At 39.7% G+C, this 19,790-nt stretch overlaps 1 protein-coding gene across 1 annotated transcript in view; it reads left to right on the top strand.

Moving 5' to 3' along the window:
* The first annotated feature begins 1,551 nt into the window (after positions 1–1,551).
* Positions 1,552–19,790, top strand: part of LOC145446657 (protein Wnt-1-like) — a 32,433-nt gene continuing 14,194 nt past the window's right edge. Inside the window, exon 1 of the mRNA XM_080325010.1 lies at positions 1,552–18,647. Within this exon, the coding sequence (XP_080181136.1) occupies positions 18,193–18,647 (455 nt within the window). The 5' untranslated portion in view covers positions 1,552–18,192. The remainder of the gene's footprint in view (positions 18,648–19,790) is intronic.

Below are 19,790 nucleotides of genomic sequence, written 5' to 3' on the forward strand. Positions count from 1 at the left end.
TACACAATACATGGGAATAATTAACCCCTTGCGCAGTCGGAATAGCATAGAAGTCTTAAAAGGGATATCCAGGGAAGAAAATCAAGCGTTGCATTTTTAAGACGTTTACTAGACGGAGGCATTCAATTTCCAAAAACACTAACCCATTATTTCTTAAATTGAAACCACACAGAACTAGTCCATAGCATGCCATTATTTACATATATTCTTACATATTTCGTCCAGATCACATAGTATGGTTATATACTTATCTCAAACAACTAACTGCTGAGTCCATTGCGAGAAACCTTGTGTTGCTTATCTTGTACTTTGATATAGAGATGGGGTGGTTACTGCAATAAGCCATTTAATAGGAAATCAGTACATGTTTCACTAGTCTCTCATTCCAGTCCGATATACAGTTTATATACGTGACTAGTGTATTTTACGTGTATGAGTCGATTTTACCCATTATAATAGATATCCGGGAGCCTAAAATACTGTGAAGGTTTTCACATTTATAACACTAAAATTTGGCATCTTGTTTCGTTACACGTTATGATTATTCACAATGTCGCTATATAGTCGTTTTTGACATCTCCATGATATGATGATATGATATATAACCCATCATACCCATACCAACTCCAGAAGTGTTGGAGGTTTATCTCGGCTCCTCCTCACCATCTCATCCGTGTAAGCGGTATCTTATAAAAGCCTAGAAGCGGGCCGTGCTATACAAGTCGGCAGCTACGAAATAAAAATGAAGAAAATTGGCTAGGTGTAAATGACCATAGCAGTCGACAGACACCATGAATGCCACAAACAACGACGACATACCCAGCAATTGCAGCCCTGCAATGTTGCTGATCTCAATCAGTCAAACAAGCAGTCTTATGTTGGCTAGTATAGCGTAGTTCTCTAGCAGCAAATCATATTCACTTTCGTAATCTATATTACTGGTATTTATCATCGCATAAATGGATGACCACACAATAGACATTGATACCAGTTGAAATGAAGTTCAAATACGGGGTACATATATTAGACTCGGGGCGACAATTATTGTTTGCGTAATTGGCCGAATTAGCCAGAGTGTGGATGACATTAAGCTTTTGTTTACGTTGTTGTTTGTCTACAAAAACATAACAAGGAGCGACACACTTTGTTCTCGCGGCGGAACGCGATATTCGATCACGTCACTTGGTCAAAATCTTGTCTCAGGCAGACGCACTTACTATGAAAAAAGTAAATTTTCCAGGTTTTTTCATCGCTTTACCCCGGCTGGTATAGGTGCGAAATCCGCATTGCGTGTTATAAATTTCCGTTGACATGATTTGCACCATACTTCGTATGGTATAAAGCTGTAAAATCTACCAGTAATCTATCTATTTCCATGGAGGTGTGAGGCTTTTAGACAATATTCTGTTTAAATAGGCAACACATCGATCCCATATTGATATGAGTCCTCATTCTATTGGCAAATTAATCACCGCCAAATCTACTGTGAACAAATTTCGTGGCTCTACGCAAACGGGTCGGCCCGTAATCTGAGGGTCAATAAGCGCATCGCGTAATCTCTTGAAACTGTCGAACGGCGGAACGTGTCCAGTTGCGTCTCGGCACACGCTGGAGATTTGCGCTACAGCGGACTTGTTTATTCGTACGAGAGCGGGGCTTTGATCCCTAATCACCGGGATTAAAAAAGTGAGAGTTGTTGTCGTAAAGTTACAAGCTCCTAAAATCCGGGTTCCGCGAGGAAATTCTAGGAACCGCGATTTTGCCGGATTTAGTTGCGATGCAACAGAAGAGACAGGAAGTTTTCCGTGACCAGTTGCAACAAAGGATTTGCGAATGTGACGGCAGTTCACGCAATAATATTGCGCGAGTATTGTAAATTTATATCAACGATAGAACGAAGGTATAGTGGTGTGATAAGCAAGTTCTGGTACCGTTATTTGCGTTAACATGAACCCGTCAATTTCGTTCCGTGAAGATTTGTATCAAGGTAGGGTTGTACATTGAATGCGTGCCGAAGAAATTATTTGCGGAATCGGAGGGATATTGAAGACATATTATTGAGAAGGTTTTGGGCCATATTGGTGAAATAGGACATCGTATACACATCACTATTATCGCCGTGTAGCAATCTGCGCTTTGCTCGTCTCTCGCCATTCAGAACTATAAGTATTTGCCGCTAGCCAGATTGAAACTTGGGTAGGGTAAAATTTGATAATTCAATCGAGTCTTTATAAAAGCGGTACAGCTATGCAAAAATATTTTTGCATGATGTACAAAAATTCAGTCCGCACTTCATTTGGCATTTTCAGAATATTTGGTATCACATCCCTCCTATACACGCTCAGACATTATTTTCCTCCATCACACAAATATTATGCCAGAACTGCCTTCATACTCTTCATGCAGTGTTTCACGCACTAAACGTCGAATACGTTGAAGCCCCATACTATGTTGAATGGTGCGTGTCCTGTTAGTTGCATTCTAACAATTTACGAAAGTATCTGCGATGGCGTATACCGTAGCAGTGGTTCTCAAACGGAGGCGCGAAAGCATCGGAAGGGGCGCGAAGCCGTCTGAGAAAAATGAAGTCTCGAACAACTCGGAATGAGTTAAATATGTGCTGAAACGTCCAAGCTTAAACAACGGCAATAATCCGAATTAAACTGCGATTTTAAATATCATAGTTGCGTCGTACCATCCATACACCGTCGTTATATAGTGACTGACACCGGATCTTTCACCGATCAGAATATGACTCTGAATTAGGAGTAGCCGGTGAATCCATGTTGAGGTATTAGTTGTTGATTTGTTGGACTTTCAGTCAAGCATCTGTGAAGAGCGCGTAAAAGACAGAACGTTTTGGCGAAATAGAATATTTCCTTACAATGTCATGCCATGTGCCATGTGCAACATGCCTTTTGCATCTTAGAATGAGAATAGAAAATAACTCGATGTGGCTTAAAATGGGGACGCGCAATTGGTTTTTGATTTAGCTCACGGTCAGGTAGGCCTAGAGCTGAGCTTTTAGAGCACACTAAAATCGCAAATATATGTATATGCTACGTGCTGGCATTGCAGATGTCAAATTATTTAACTGAAAATTTATTCGCGCTCCGCGCTATTTACCTTCAGCCGATAAATGTCGGTCTGTGTATCGTCCGAATTTCATATTTGAGATCTATCTCAACAGTCATGCGTTGGTATTTCGACCATTCTTGTTGATCCTTTAATAGTTTTTTGATATGGCTATAAAGGGGGCGTGTCTAAAAAAATTTGATAACCACTATTCTAACGAGTTTGATTGGCCTACCGTGGTCTATCTTATACATGCAATGCAGCATGTACATCTGCACATTAAAATCGAACAACACAAATATCCCGTGTATTTATATGTCATTAGTGGTGCGAATAAGGCTGAGCACAATGATTCGAGTAGGTCAGTAGGAGTTATTTTATCAACGACACAATAGAATGTCGATGGTCTCTTATTACAGTTTGAAAGATTCCAACATCGATTTGGATGGTGTCACAGTGCCCAAAACATACAGCATTTTGCAGCTCAGGGCTGCGTGCAAGTGAGTGTTCATGTTCATGCAAACAACATTTTTTTCGAGTAGTGATCGAAGCATGGTAAAAAAGCTCTATGACATGGCCATGGTCAAAAAATATCGAATCATGTTTTCTCTGATGTAACTGGTATTGTTTTCTTTGTGGTCGCAAACAAGGTACACATTCATAATAAAATGCCATTCATTCTGCTATTGTATATTAATTAGGGCTGACCAAAATCGAGTACCTGAGTGATTCGATTCTGAATCACGTATCACGCTGCGAGTCGAGTCGAGTATTCGAGTATTACTAAGTATGACGTCATAACATAATACAATATGTCAAAGTTCAAATATGTACCTTTCATGCCACCACAAGCATATAATGTCTGTTATCCATCACATTAAAGATACTTTGGTAATTTTGCGACCTTACCGATTTCATTGAACTTAGGGACAATGTTGTATAGGATGATCATGACTTCGAAATGTGTAATTTCCATCAACATTCCCACTACTATATATGTTTCGCATGCTGCGACACGATTAATCAAGGTGCCAAGGCTTGTACAGTGGAAATTAGTATCGAAACTATAATCCTCGACGATAAATTAACGTTCAGTGACGAGGGGCGTATAATTTAAGTAGCCTGCTTCAAAAAATCGAATCAATAAAATAAATACTCGATTAAGATTCGACTAATCGAATCGTTCTGCCCAGCCCTAGTATTAATACAGGTGATACTCGTATGTAGACTCGATTCGGAGCTTTGATCGAATCACTCACAAGTATTCGATTTTGTACGGCCTTATTTGCAGGGTAAAATCAATATATTGTCATAACGGTCCAGGGTCCAATGTTTAGAACTGGATATACAATATAAACAATGACAAGTCCCACATTTACTTCTCTTGATTCCACGCCACAAACTCAGCGTATAGTTTGTTTGTTTTATTAACACATCATTGGCGCTTATCGCCTATACGGTCATTTGCGCCCAGTACATGAATTTCATTAATGTCAGAAGTCTTTTGCTTTTGCTCCGTTAACGTGATCGTTAGTTGCAATCTTTCTGGTGTTCGGCTGTCTCTTCCTCTGGGCTTTTCAGGGCGCTGTATTTACAGCGGGATCGCCGATGAGGAGCCCAGATAAACCTCAGCGTATAGTCTTTCAAGGTTAAATGATGTGCTTCCCAACCAGAGGCTCGCGAAGCTATTTTAGGTGAGCCGAGAAGCATTTATAAATGACACAGTCATATGGAGGGCTGCTGTTAGTTCTATGGAATGCCAGCAATCTTGGTATTTATATGATAGCAGTTTTATAATTTTAAATATAAAATATCTGGCATGCTAACGATCTTATGTGGTCGAACAAGGTGAACCTCTATTTTCGGTATTTTGGGATATTTTCCAAGCAGAAAAATCAAACCAATCAAGCCCAGGCCTAATTTAATAAGTATGCAAACTATACTTTCGAGTTAATATTAAATTGAATGAGCATACATTGTTTCCTTTTTAATTAATTTGTTTTCATCGGTTTGGTCGCATCTCGTTGTGGGTCGGACAATAAAACTTTCAATAATGAAGGGTCGCGAACGGAAAAGGGTTGGGATGCACTGATATAAGGGGATGTCTAAAATTGCCACACTATAATATATCGGTGTGAAAACACCTGATCATAATTCGAGATTATTATGACGTAAATACGAGAGTGTGAACAGCCCACGTGCAGTCTGCCGCGTCGTAACGTTGAGGCGTGAGAAAGATAATTACTCGACTCGCGTTCTAAAGCAGTCGTTGTCGCACATTTTCATAGGTTCCCTTTTGAGTTGAAGACGGGGGCAATTACGAAGAAAGGCGAGCGCCATTTATGACGAAATTTTGACGGAAAAGTCGCAGCACTCTCGACACGATATTCGCACCTCTGCGGAGGTTAAGAGGGCCGCCTTTTCCGGATTTGATGAGCTGCGGTTTTACGACGATCCCGGGCGTAGGTGGCAAAACGATGGGCAATTAACTTCAAGAGAAGACCTAAATTGGGACTTATCTCGGACCTGTTACATAATTGCAATAAATACAATGGTATATAGGTGTTCGAGTCCCTCTGCGAAATACATGATAATTGATTAAAATATTCATATTGAAATAACCCAAGTATTGTCGGCTGACACTCTTCAAGGGTAATCGTCAGCGACTAGTAGAGAATTGGAACTACCTTAGATTCCCGCTGACGACCGTCATCCGAAGATATTGGGGTTTATTTCTATATGAATATTTTAGTTAATTGTACACTGAAGTTATGCATCTTCGATAGTCACTTCAAATTGAGAATAGCTAGTATCTTCCTCGTTTAGTTCGTATAATTTTTGTCGATAACCAACCCCTATTTCTAACGGTTAGGATATTCAATTAAATAGTATATTCATATTGAAATGAACCCGAATATTTTCGGCTGACACTCGTCAGGGGTAATCGTCAGCAACTAGTAGAGAATTGGAAAGAACGTTGTATATCAACAATCGTATATGAATATACTATGAATGAATATACTATTTAATTGTATATTGAAGTTCTGTACCTCCAAGAAGCTCTTCAAAGGTTAGGATATTGTAGAAAATGGCCTGCGATGTATCGCACCTTTACGAAACTGACACCGCTACTTGCATTCGTGAAATCATGGCGAACAGACAACGTTAATCCTGTCTATCTACCTTTGTGGTATAAAAATGACCCGACAGGTACGCTTCTCCATACTTTATGACAATTCTCCAGCCATTCGCGCCGTCAGTTGAAGCCGATATTAGTCGATCGACAAAGCATGCATCAGTACGAATGTCGCTGTAGTTACACAACGCTGCCATTCGGACATACTTCCATTCGCTTATATGATATCATTGATCATCCACAATAAAACGTTGATGTGATTCAGTATTGTAAAGTCACATTTCACCTGATCATTAGTATGATGTGAATGATATTTGTGACGCTATGTCTGGTATGATTCGCAACTATTTGAAGGATAGCTGTGATTGCAGTGATAGGGAAAGGAAATTATTATGGGCTAGTTTATTCTCTACGTGTTCTCACTGCCCGTTGTCATTAATAGGTGGTCAGTAAAGACTTACTTGTACTTACGTGAAACTTTAAGTGGCTACGTCTACTTCTACTTAAGATCCAGTGATGGCTACTTCGGCCATCTCTGCTCATTCTCCAATAGGTTTAATTACATGAGATATTGTGCTCTCTGTGACAATGAGCTACTCTCGGCTCCTATCCAGTTTATATGGAGATAAGTGTACTTGATTTATGCATATATTTCTTCACGTACCTGTAATAAGTTTCATTCTCATTCCCGCACCCCTAATGGCTTTAAACTAAGATTTTTTTGTATTTATCCTGATCTGATATTCGTATTCTGTCTGCAAAGCATGCAAGGAATGGCAACAGTGGAAAGGGCCATTGTAGATCCTATATGCAGATCTCAAATATAGCACTGTGTCGCTATTTCCGTGTGTACATATATCTAACATTAAAACTTTGTTTGTCTACATCTACAAATATAATAAGGACTTGGAGGAAAACTTATATAATACATACGCGTGTAATCGCTTCCATCGATATGCGTAATATTATATATTATCGGGACTATTGGCACCAGACAACACCCAAACTTCGAGATCATACCGAATGCCGTATTTACAAAAAATTTATGTGATAAATCTCTGTGGTATCACGCATAAAAGGAGCGATGCCTATTAATTACATCGCAAGAAATGAAACTGAAAGAGGCCAAGTTCATTTTCAACTGTGACATCCATATCGTGTGCAAAAGGTCGCGACGTCACAGACACTATCAACTAACGCGCACCTTGAAGTACGGTGTGATTATGTATTGTATTCTACGTGATATTCTTCATCATCGTAACCAATCCAAGGGTACATTTCCGGGAAATTGTGGAGTATAGTTTAATGTTTTCGCAGCCGACTCTGTTCTAAATTCACTCCTTGTATGGTATTGGATGAGATTATAAATACTGCGAACGTTTATTTTATCTCTGGGTCGATTTTGTGTTATTACCAAGTCTACGTCTACGGTGGACACGTTATTCGGTAGCTACAATCATCGTTTTCACGCCGATTTATAAATATAGTCACTCGACAATTGTTTGGTTTACCTTCACACGCGATATGAAATCCGATACCATTTCCTAACCTCAAATTTCTCCTTCATTCATCTCCCGTAATTGGGGAATACGCTAATGAGTTAGAAACGCGATACGCTTGAAGACCCGCGTGATGTCATAATCCGCAATATGACGAGAGGGAAAGAAAAAATGAGGCGCACCGCGGGGGGCGCGAAGCGCGACAAATTCTGCTCCACATATCTCTCCGTGCGTTCGGTTATCGCGAACAGTTGTAGCTGTTGAACTCCCCCGATTTCACACATTTAGGGGCTTATCCGCGGGATTATGCCTCATAGCGATTCGGTCGGCGTATAGGTGCAAACTATAAACCGATTGCGGACAACGTTGGAAACAAATGACGCAGGAGTTGCAGGCAGACGATATTTGCGACATTTGCGGTTGCACAATCAGTGCTCGATACGCTACAGAATTTATTTTGCATCGATTCCCACAGAAGCGGGGTAATCGCGTTTCGGATGCAGCAGTTAGCGAGTAGGCAGTGCAAGGGAGAGAATTATGTATATAATATGTGTACAACAGGTTTTTGTATTGTTGTCTGATTCTATTTTATATTGCAAATACACAGGGGAAGATAGGTATTTACTAGATTTCCAAAATAGCGCGAGGTGTATATCAGGCTATCGTAACTTGGTCTTACGAGTCAACTGCTCCAATCCTTGCTGAGGGGTGAAGTAGTGCTTTTTACTGTGCCACCTTTTTGCGCGTTCTTGGGCTCGTACGCGTAAATGAATTTATCTACCAGGGTGATATTACCATTACAATTAGTGTGATAGACTCGATTTCATCCAATTGGAATAGGTATGAACGCAAAATTGCGGCGTTTACCGAATTGGAAATCGTTTCAACACACGATGATCGTTGACAGTGTAGCCTCATTTTGCTTTCCGCGACGTAACGTTACTATCTAGCTTCCGAATATTGTTCTATGTGTTTCGTACCATTTCCTCAGTATTACATATGCTTATGAGAAGTTTGGGTGGCTATAGTAGCTCATTATATTCACTTACGATGATAACCAAAGATAGTTTTCAAGTTCTTATTCATGTCGAAATGTGGCTTCGCGCAGCGCGCAAGTTGCTATCAACACATTTGCTAACTCAAATTCATGTAGTCCCAAATACATAGCCGAGAAAACTTAATAACAACAACTTCCTGACAACAAATGACAATATCATAGCAAACGACTGGCGATTTATGTGAATTTTAGTGTAATTTAATACCGTCTTCATGTTGGTTGTCATTCTATCGTGGTACGTTTCGCATTTTAATCAGCGTACATGTAAACAAATCAGAGATTAGAGATAGCCGGTATTGCGCATTTGGGAAGCGGCATTTCAATTGAACGCTGGCTAGGTTTGTTTATTGTTATTTCCAGAGGGATGTAAGCATTGCTTGTTTTGAAATTCAAAAGTCGTTTCTGATCGGACCAAACCTGGGAATCATTTGTAGATACTACTGAGAATTATGTTACCGGTACTCTGCCCAAAATGAAGGAACTTCAATATATATAGCGGAATGCTGTTCACTCTTCCAATCACGTTTTCTCGTGAATGCAGCCGGTGTAGAATTTCTTTGTTATTGAATCGAAACGTCGCTAAGCCACCGTAATCTACATCCTAATTTCACGGTAATCAACGGTAATTTCGGCGTTGTATAGATTATCAGATGCGATCGCCAACGCCTCGTGTCGGCGAGCGCGTGTATTGTTACGTAATTACTGAAAAGACAGATTAAGACCAATCATGATGCGTAAAATTTCCTTGTACCCGAGATGTCGCAAATGTTTTGTGGGTCATCAAAACAAAGATCAAACCGCCGCGAACGCCTGATCGTGTAAATACAAGCGGGCTTATTGGATAAAAACAGCGTCTGGTTGCTGTTACTGTAGCGGTGTATGCTTGAGCTGTTCAACGCTTTCACGATATGTATGGAACTCTGATGAACTGAATAGAAAGTATCTAATTCTGCCTGTCTGTATTGTGTAGAAAACTTGGGATGTTACGGAGCTATCGAGACTTGTTGTGGAAACACGGGGACATTGCTATGGTCTTTTTCCGCCCGGTAATATTAGATACTGTTTCCTGAACTTCACACTTCTTGCTTATGAATTGTTCAATCAACCGAGCGACTGGACGCTCTCATTTGTGGTTTTCTGACTGCCCATCTCCAATATGTTGTCACATCTAACCGACATATTGAATATTCGTCTAAGTCATCGCTGGTATTAGGTCGGGTCGAATATGCGTACAGATTTATATATTCAAATCTACCACGGCTCGCAATGCTAGTTTGGAAGTTTGATATTAGCCCAATGAGCTCGACACGAATATGACTGTGCATGTCGATTTGTGTACCTAACCCGAGAATTATTTGTAATGGCTAGATTCGAGCGATGACAGCACATGTTCTTTACGCACTAAAATCTTATATTTTGTCATCAAAAAAAAAATATTTGCGATACCTTCTCTCCAATATGGGAGCCAAATGTCGGTTGCGCAAAAACGCTCCGCGTGTTTGGTTAAACCAGATCTGCTTGAGTTAGTGATCGTCCCATAGCATTGTCACAATTCGTTATGGAATAGTAATTGTCGAGAAATTCAAAGTCATTTCGATGATGTTTAAGGGCAAATACTTATCTTGTGGACAGATAAAGGATATCAATTGTAACTTTTCAAGTCATAGTTACTGTCAAAACTCGAATACTCGACTTGATTTTGCCGAGATCTAAACGCGAGCATATAATAACCATTCACATACCGATATGAATAGGCAGTTGGCGGTACTAAACTTCAATAATGCTTCAAGGCTGCATTCATTGCTGTATAAGTTCTTGATTTTGAAGAATTGTCGTCTGTCCCTTATCAAGAGTTAAAGGCTCAATAAGAAGCATATAAACTGAGATTCTAATGAAAACCAATTTGGCGAAGTATGGCGTGACCTTGTTATTTTAAAAATAACGCTGGACGAAGTCATCTGTACCGGTAACTATTCGATAATCATAACAGAGAAAACGCGCGAGAATTAAATTATGCACTGCTCGGACAAACGAGTGGACAGATACTTACCAGTATACAATTGAACAATAAAGTAATATTGATATACATCCGAATATTTTTGGTTGATACTCGTTGATATGTTTTCTGGTACGTTCTTTTCTATTCTCTACTAGTTACTGGCGATTACCATTATCGAGTGTCAGTCGAAAATATTCGGGTTTATTTCAATATGAATATATTATTCAATTGTATATTGAAGTTCTGTACCTCCGCCGGCCACGCGGTAAGGACTTCGCTAATCAGCATGTTTATGTTAATACTACGCCACTTAGGTGTAGCGATGCGTTACGTGAATGTGAATTTGGAACAGAGATGGTCAGTCCGTAACGATGTAGATCAGGGGCGCCAAACATACGGCTTGCGGGCCGCATCCGGCTCCCGACGCGATTCTGAATCCGACTGCATTACATAGCACATTTCTAACTAATGTTGAGAGTTTTAGTACGGAATTCTGTCGTGTAATCCCTGTAGACAGCAAATGTCGCGTCTGTTCACCGGCCACATTATAAGCATCCGACACTAGTGTTGCGGTTACACTGTAGTTACCATCAGGAACCAGTGGCGACCATTGACAACCAATTCCGTGAGGGCAAAGAAGTGCACATCGAGTTCACAGTTTTACGGAAAAATCGCCCAAAACGTAGATAGTCGCAGACGTGCAAACGTCGGTTAGAATCCGGTTTATGCAGGTTACGCGGAGAATATAATCATGACACGAAAATAATTTAAATATCTGTGGTTGGACTCCTTTTTTGCTTATGACGTAACGGCTCCTCGGTATCCAGAGACCAGAGAAACTTAAATCGTGATATACTAATAATGAACCGAATTTCAACGTCTGCGCTTACGGTTAAATCGCTAGAACTTCACACAATACATACGCAAGACTATATTGTCAGATTATGACTAAAACAAAGCAATGCACATCGACGGTAAATCTGCTGTTTTAGCCGTATATATAACTATTCAACCGCGCACTCATAGTAATTTGGCCAATTCAATTGTTTCCGAATCAAGGTGTAGGAAGAATAGAACCCTATGGTCCGTGATATACCTCAACATATCATCATGTATATAGGCTTGATGAATGAGTAGCCAAGTAAAAAAACAAGGGCATTGAATTTCGAGGCAACATTTTGGAATCATTGGACTGGTCCGGCCCGCGAGTGCTCTGAAAGTGGTAATCCGGTCCGCGGCACTGGTTGAGTTTGACACCCCTGATGTATATATATACTGTTTCGGAGCACTCAAGTAGGTATTGCATACATGCACTTCTTATCTAAGTGGTTATGTTTATGGACTACATCGTCTTCTATTTGAACTGTATTCAGGTAAAACTACTTGACCACCACTGATCTGGACGCAGAACTTTGTAGTGGGTATACGTAATATGCTTGCCAAACTACAGTGTAGCCCAGGCCTATATACTATACTTGGCTGATGCAATACTAGAGTAAAACTTCGATTGTATTCGTATACAGAAGGCAAGCGGACGATATAGCGAAACTGAGGGCTATAAGCCGTCTTCGCTTTACATTGTAATTACCCGGACCTCATTATTATTCTATTGGGTATGTCTCACTTTATTCAAGTGTGCGGTTGCAAGTTAATTGTTGGTAAACTAGCGTTTCCATCCATAACGAAACTTAATTCTTAATCCAAGCTGGCAGAATCCGAGAACAAACTTATTCTGCTGATTGGAGTACAGAAAGTTACCAGCCGATTTATTTTTACCGGTATCGATTCAGTGACTGCACAAATAGTTACAAAGTAACTGTCATCGTTTTGCCAGGTGTTACGCAAGCGATTGGCCTGCATTATGGCTTTAAAATTAATCTAATTTACCTCTTGTCAGGGCGGCATATTTGGAATGCGCAATCGATCGTAGCGGCATTGACCAGCGGTTTAATCGTAGCGACACTGGTTGAACCGTTCAGTAATAATTTCCAAACTTCAGTGTTATATCTATTATACTGTATATACGCATGTGGAAAATACGTGTATTTATCAGACTGCCACCATAGCGTAAGTGCAACTAAGTGGACATAGGAATATCCATGTAGTAACGTTTGATTTCATGTCCATTTCAGTACGTCAGAGTGAGTCAAATAGACTAATCCTTAGAAACAAAACCAATGATGTAGCATATTGGTTCTCAAACTTTTTTAGACACGCCCCCCTTTATGATAGTGAAAAATTTCGCGCCCCCTTATCGTCATATTACAAAATGCAACCAAAATGCTAGCAATCCCAACGGATAGTTTGATGGCATGAAAGGTTAGGACTGTTGATGAGAGAATTCTCAAGTATGAAATTGCGCTTCCTTGGGGAGGTTCACCAAAATAGATCCCGCTGCACCCCCATAGGTTATATCTTAAAAAGGATGAGCGTATATGTCCTGTTTTTATGTAATACCGGAATGTGTTAGATAAAAACATTTAGTATTTAAATGTTCGGTTTACCTGGTTTTCACCTTTCGCTCTGGTGAATTTCGGCGATACATACAATATTCGCTTACGGTGCGCCAACGTATCGAAAGTTATCAAATCGATCAATATCACGAGATAATTTTACCATGGAATATAATTAAATATCATAGCTGATTTTCCAGCTGTCTCATATCAGCAAATATCTACAGTATATGCAGTAGATCACAACCCACCAACACCACGAATTACCTTACCGAAAACCCGCTTCACAAGTAATCTGCATTCACGCGAGCAGTAAGCCCTTTGATATTCGGTAATAAGCGGTAATTATTATGTGCAAGCGAGATGTATTCTATCCTTATTACAAGCCGGCGCGGTGAGCGGCAGAATTCCAACCGTAAGCCCGAGTTTGTTACGAAAAAAATAAAAATAAAATCAACCTTATTCCAGCGCTGCAATGAAAGCGACACTCCCTTTCTATAATAGCCCATTACAAAACCTATTATTAGAAATATTTTTGCGTGATGGAGCCCGCTTGATTAGTGACCTGCCCATTAAAATTATAGACGAGGCTTCTGTAGCTCGCCAACTCAAGCTCGAAGTGCTCCACTTCAAATCGAAGGCGCGTGGATCACGGTATAATTAAGGCCAGCCGAATTCATATTACTGCCAGTCGAGTTTTAACGCCGGTAGGAATTACCGGTGAAAATCAAGCGGTCGATATCGGTCGCGTGTCGTGAAATTATTCATCAAATAGATTAAGGCCGGACAGTCAGACAATACTTTGCCTGTGCTTGTGAAAATCTAGAAAGTCACGGAGAGGACGGCGATTCGAAAAGACGTGGGGTGAAAAAACAAAACAGACATTTTACTTTGTTTTCGAAGAGATACATCTAACTGACAGGTTCCAAATTGAAATAAAGTCTTCAGGGATAAACGGGCGGTCTTGGCGAGGGTGAGAGCTTAGTTTGAGGTCGCAAGCGTACGGAAAATGCGTCACTTAGCGACACCCTGTAGTGTATCATCGTAGCTTCCAGGAACCGTCACGTTAACATTGCGTTATTGGACCTTCTCACTAGCCCTTTTACTGCAACGCCTATTATAGAATTTGCACTCCTTTCGAATAGAATAATTTAGAAAAGTCTTCTTCGAATCAAACTTTTGATCTGGTGCACAAGGCCACAGTAGCCGAGCATCAATAAAGTACAAAATTACCGATTTCTCAAAATGGACGCCGGTGTTGTTGCGAGTAGCATTGGTTCAAGAAGCGCGGCATTTAAACTCTGTTCGAAGAGGTAGACCGTACATAGATTCCTGCATTACTATGTTTTAGGCGTATTTCGAAATTGAGATTAAAATTACAATTGAAAATGCCACTACAGCGTGACCTGGCTTTGCAACTGTGTTTTGGTGGCTGCTGTACATATGCAAGCATGATATTGGCTATCCTAAATACATGTATTGATATGTCACGAGAAGAATGATTGTTCTCTTAACACATAAATATTGGGACTTTGGGGCTTTATAAATATAGGATCATATTTGAACTGTGATATACTCAATGTAGATTTTTCCCTACGTATCGTTGACGACATTGCTATGTACTGTGTAAGACGTACATTATGGAAACTACATGGGGTTTCTATAGTTTGGAATCAATGCTCACAACACTTCGGCAATACATTTGCAATTCAGTAGTGGTTTGACTATAAGTTCCCTAACATGGGATATAGCGTTCGACAATATCACTGAGAATGCAATGGACATGCAATGCCTGAAGCTTTTTCGCTGCTACAATATAAATGTTTGTTCTTTATAGCAGAATTTCGAAATACGCTTACAATATCAAGATGCAGGAATGTACGGTCCACTTCTTCCAAAAGATGTCTAATTCAAGTACCAAATCCTCTAATCCAGTAATTAGGCACTATTGTTTCTAAATTATTTGCTAACAAATTCTTCTGCAAATTGTGCGTAATCCAAATAAGTGAATCAAGTAGAAGATACGGTTAATTCCGTGATGTCACATACCTTAAGCTATATATGTAATGGATTGCGGATAGAACGATTTCGTCCAACGGTTAATGCGATTAAACCAGTTCAAGTTTTACGTCACATTATACATCGCAGTGTGCGACGTGAAGCTACTTCAATTCACGTAGATCATTTTAGATTGCATAAGTACGCCCGAAGCTTGAAGAATATATATTTACGCGGTTATATCTGATATACCTTTTTGAATCTATCAAGTATGTACCCGTATGAGATATATACCTGCATTACGTAGCGTTAGCTCTCATTACAATGTCTCGTCAGCTCAAAATACAAGCAGCAAGGAGTATTGTGTTCTGTTTTATTTTTCTGAAGGATATGAATATTAAAACTATTTCCTCGATAGGTTATGCATCGGAACGGCATGAAGATATTAATAAAAAACAATAACTGTTAGTATAAACTCACTGAAAGATGCCAAAACTCAAAACGCGCAATATATTTCCTTCTAAAATCTTCGACATTCTCTTTGACAAAAATCACGGGGATTACATTGACCAGCGGAAATAGTCACTGCTGAGTACTTGTACACATAGCCAAAATCGTTGTAATTTGTGGGATTTGAGATAGTAATCGTATCCTTCCATAATGGAGTCATCATACAGATTTTGCTTGGTAATTTGCCATAACTGTTCGTGAAATGTTAGTCTAAACTTAATATATATATTCTGGGAAAGAGTACAGTAAAGTCAGTAAGGCAGTCATGCAAAGGGGACTTACTACTCGCTAACGTTTTTCACTGGTCGACCACTTACTAGTCCGGATTAAGTCACACGGTACGATGCTCTCGGGGTTCAAATTATTTCGTATTCCTGCATGAAGAAAGAGTCGACAGCCTTCGTGGCAAGATACATGGTATAGGTCTGATGGTACTAACGCTCGCATAAGTGGATGAAATGCGGTCTGGACCTGTTACTTACGTCTGGCATTAATGATTTATATATAAAACGTCGTTGCTATATCGACCCTGTCTTATCACTTTACACACACATCCAGTTAGCCGCTTGCTTTAACAGAATCATTGATTATTTCCAATTTGATAAAATCAAACTAGTACACCGCAGAAAATGTATTAACTTTCTGCTGGGCCCGCCAAAGTATTTGTTGCTTCTCAATTGGCCCGCCGGGAAAATAATTGCCCACCCCTGCTTTATGGGATATGCGATTATGGTGACTATTATTGTTGTACCATAATACTACATGCTATAAATATCTAACAGTTGTGGCGAAAATAAAATGGGGGAAAACAAAATAATAGGTGAATCATCCCGATTCGTACTAGCCCAATTACAATGGTACAGCACATCAGATGCCGTGTTCGCGTGGACGCCAGCCAAAACCGAAAGGTTCAAAAATTTCACTCAAATCCAAACCACGCAAATTGCCACTTCTTGACATTAGTAATTAGCGATTACTTCTTGTATGGTGTATGGGAAATTTTAGGTTACGGTGACGAACGGATATCGATTGATCGGTGATTTCAAGCACAAAACGTAGGCCAAACTCACTGTAGAAATAAGGACGTTTATGATTGAGATGGGTTGTTTTGAATGTGTGCAGAGAAATTGAATCGTAACCACCATTAGTTTCGCAGCCAGGTGTAGTCCCGTGCAAGAACCGAAACTTCCTTACATCATTTTGTTCAATATGGGGAACATGACATATAATTGAGGAGAGGTAAAGCACAGCAGAAACTGGTTGACCCTGTACTAATTTCAGGATATTTCCGACTTCTCTCACAACCTCTGCCTAGATGACCCTGCAATATGTGTGCAGTAGTAAGGTTCCAGGTGTAGAACACGGTCGAATTTGGACCTGCAACCTATATTATTGTTGTGTAGTGGCAATAGTATAGTGGATGTCAGATAAAGGAATATACTGTGTAACAATTGAAAGTAACTTAGGGCACCTGACTGATTCGATTCATACTGGCGTGGACACGATAGAGATAGACAGCAGAAATATATCCCTATTATGTAAAACTATCGAATAATTAAAAAAAAAACATTATTGGCCCGACATAGAAAATATTGACAGTTCCTGATCATCAAAAATAGTTCAGTATTTCAAAACCATAAACAATACACACCTTCGTGACTAGGGTTGCATTTAAAGCAAAAATCAATTTAAAACAAACATGTTTAAAACAAGGCCCTAATTTCAAACATGTTTTTTTTCGCTTTTCTTAAGTCATGACTTGAGGAATATTCAATTGTGACGTAATAGTGGATTGACATTGACAAATGAAAATATCGGGTGAATATAGCTATTTTGACGAAATATAAATACTATTAATGTTGAACCGGCTATTTTGAGGGTTTCAACCATCCCATATCGATATACGTCGGCTATATCGGGTGGTAATCGTTCGTAGGCTCATACAACATGTTTCTGGAAGTTATTTACACACTAATAGCATAATTTTACAACTTAAAAAAACATAATTTTGTTTTATTCAGGCATTTTTGTTTAACACACTGTTCAAAACATGTTTTAAACAAACTGTTTTAAAACCCAGTTTGTTTTAAATGCAACCCTATTCGTGACGATGCTATTGGTGGATTAATTTACGTCAATGTCATTTCCGTGAACATGCATAGCTTTATACTAAGTTTCAATGGTCTCACGCTTCACACTTTCAGGTCTACATAGCTCATTACTCGAAAAAAGACTATCTCTACTCAATTCGAATCACAACAATTAATTCGCGATTCGAGTTGTCGAATCTCTATGCACACTTACACAGCCTTAGTCTAGTCTAGACCTATGTCTCGTTTATTTAGCAATTTCGGAGATGTACAAATAAGATACATTTGTCTCACATACGAACAAGCTCATTTAGTTGTCGTTCATTGAACCCGTAACACTTTCTATCCTTACTTTCCGATTACAGCCTACGAATTATGTCATGTCATGGAATCGATGTATCAACGTCTGACTCATCCCAACATCGCGAATTATTCAATGCCCCGAAGTACAACATGACGTCACCAATGCGTCACAGAAAGTCAACTGAATGCGATAAGGACAATAGTAATCGCGTGGTATGCAGATGCGAGAGGATACGGCATGGATTGATCAGTACCAAATCACCTGTCGTTCAATCCAAAACTGCCTCACCCTATATGCAAGTAGACTCGACACGGGATGCTACGTCATCAAGGGTCGTTACGTCATCTCCTTTAGGACATCGTAAGAGCAAAAAGAGGAAGAGGGCGGACACTTCGAATTTTTCGTTACTCCGTCACCTGCGCGCAAATATTATTCCCAAATTGTCGCCTTGGAAATTACTTCTGCTGGTGCATCTCATCGTCGTGTTAGTCCAGATCAACAGATGCGAGTCGAGCAACAAGTGGTGGTGAGTAACGTCTTGTCTTCTGATTTGCTTAAATGCCGTAAATGCCGGGATGTCGCGTTTTGTGATTGGAAATATCAGAAAATCTCAACGCCTTACCCAATATACGCCTTTACGTGCTCTATCACACTGATTATTGGGAGCATAAGAAGACCAATCTGTAGTCAGCGCGGTCCGAAGGTCCTTATCCGGTGTTTCGTGGAAAACTATGGGTTCCCTAATCCAGTGTCAGAACTCAGGGGTTAAATAGAGGTCAAGACACACTGAACTTATGCATATGCTCTGTGTCACACTAATTTGAAATAAAACATTCATCATAATGTTTTAGTTTTATGTGAAAATGATATTTTAATGGTTATATTCTTGTAACACTATGTCAATACACAGTTCATTTTATGCAGCAGTAATGTATGATATATGTATTACGGTACAATGTAACGCTGTGTTCAAGTAAGGCTGTGAATTCCTCCTCAATTACAGGTAGAAGTAGATTTAGTCGAGACATCTCATATACCTTCAGTATAGTCGATCGAACGTGGCTATATTTTCCACATTGTAGGGTGCATCTTGGCGACAATCGCAAAACAACCAATGACACTACAAATTCCAGCAATTTCCTTTCTACATTACAAAATCCAACGTGTAAAAGTAGTCGAACTATGTAGTCATACTGAATAACCACTTTTTCTGAAAAAGTAGAGGTATTACATGACGACTGTCCACTTGTCCAGTGTCCAGTGTCCACCTCTGTATGCAGGAACTCAGAAAACGAACCGAATATGATTCTGGCAAGATCGACAACCTATTGAGAAATGATCAACGTTCAATGTGTAAACCACAAAATCAAGACTAGCATTTTGACCCCAAATTGCACCACCTGTTTGTTTTTTGTAGTTTTTATTCAGTCATTAGTTAACGCTTCCAAATAAAACCTTATCACCGTTAGTCACGTGTTAAATTGGTAACATATTACGCCTCATACTTGGCAGAGTGGCGTTCATAACGTTGCACTGTACTGTGGTGTCGTTGCTGTAGAAAATACGTCGATCTTTAATGCCATAAATAGGCTGATTATAAGGACAGCTTTTTGTTGATTATGTCTGTTTGTCACAGGTTGTCATAAATCAAGGCAAGTTGTTTTGTTGG

Source organism: Botryllus schlosseri, chromosome 1 (genome assembly GCF_051294905.1).
Source record: "Botryllus schlosseri isolate E-star chromosome 1, Bs_hap1, whole genome shotgun sequence".
Taxonomy (NCBI): domain Eukaryota; kingdom Metazoa; phylum Chordata; class Ascidiacea; order Stolidobranchia; family Styelidae; genus Botryllus; species Botryllus schlosseri.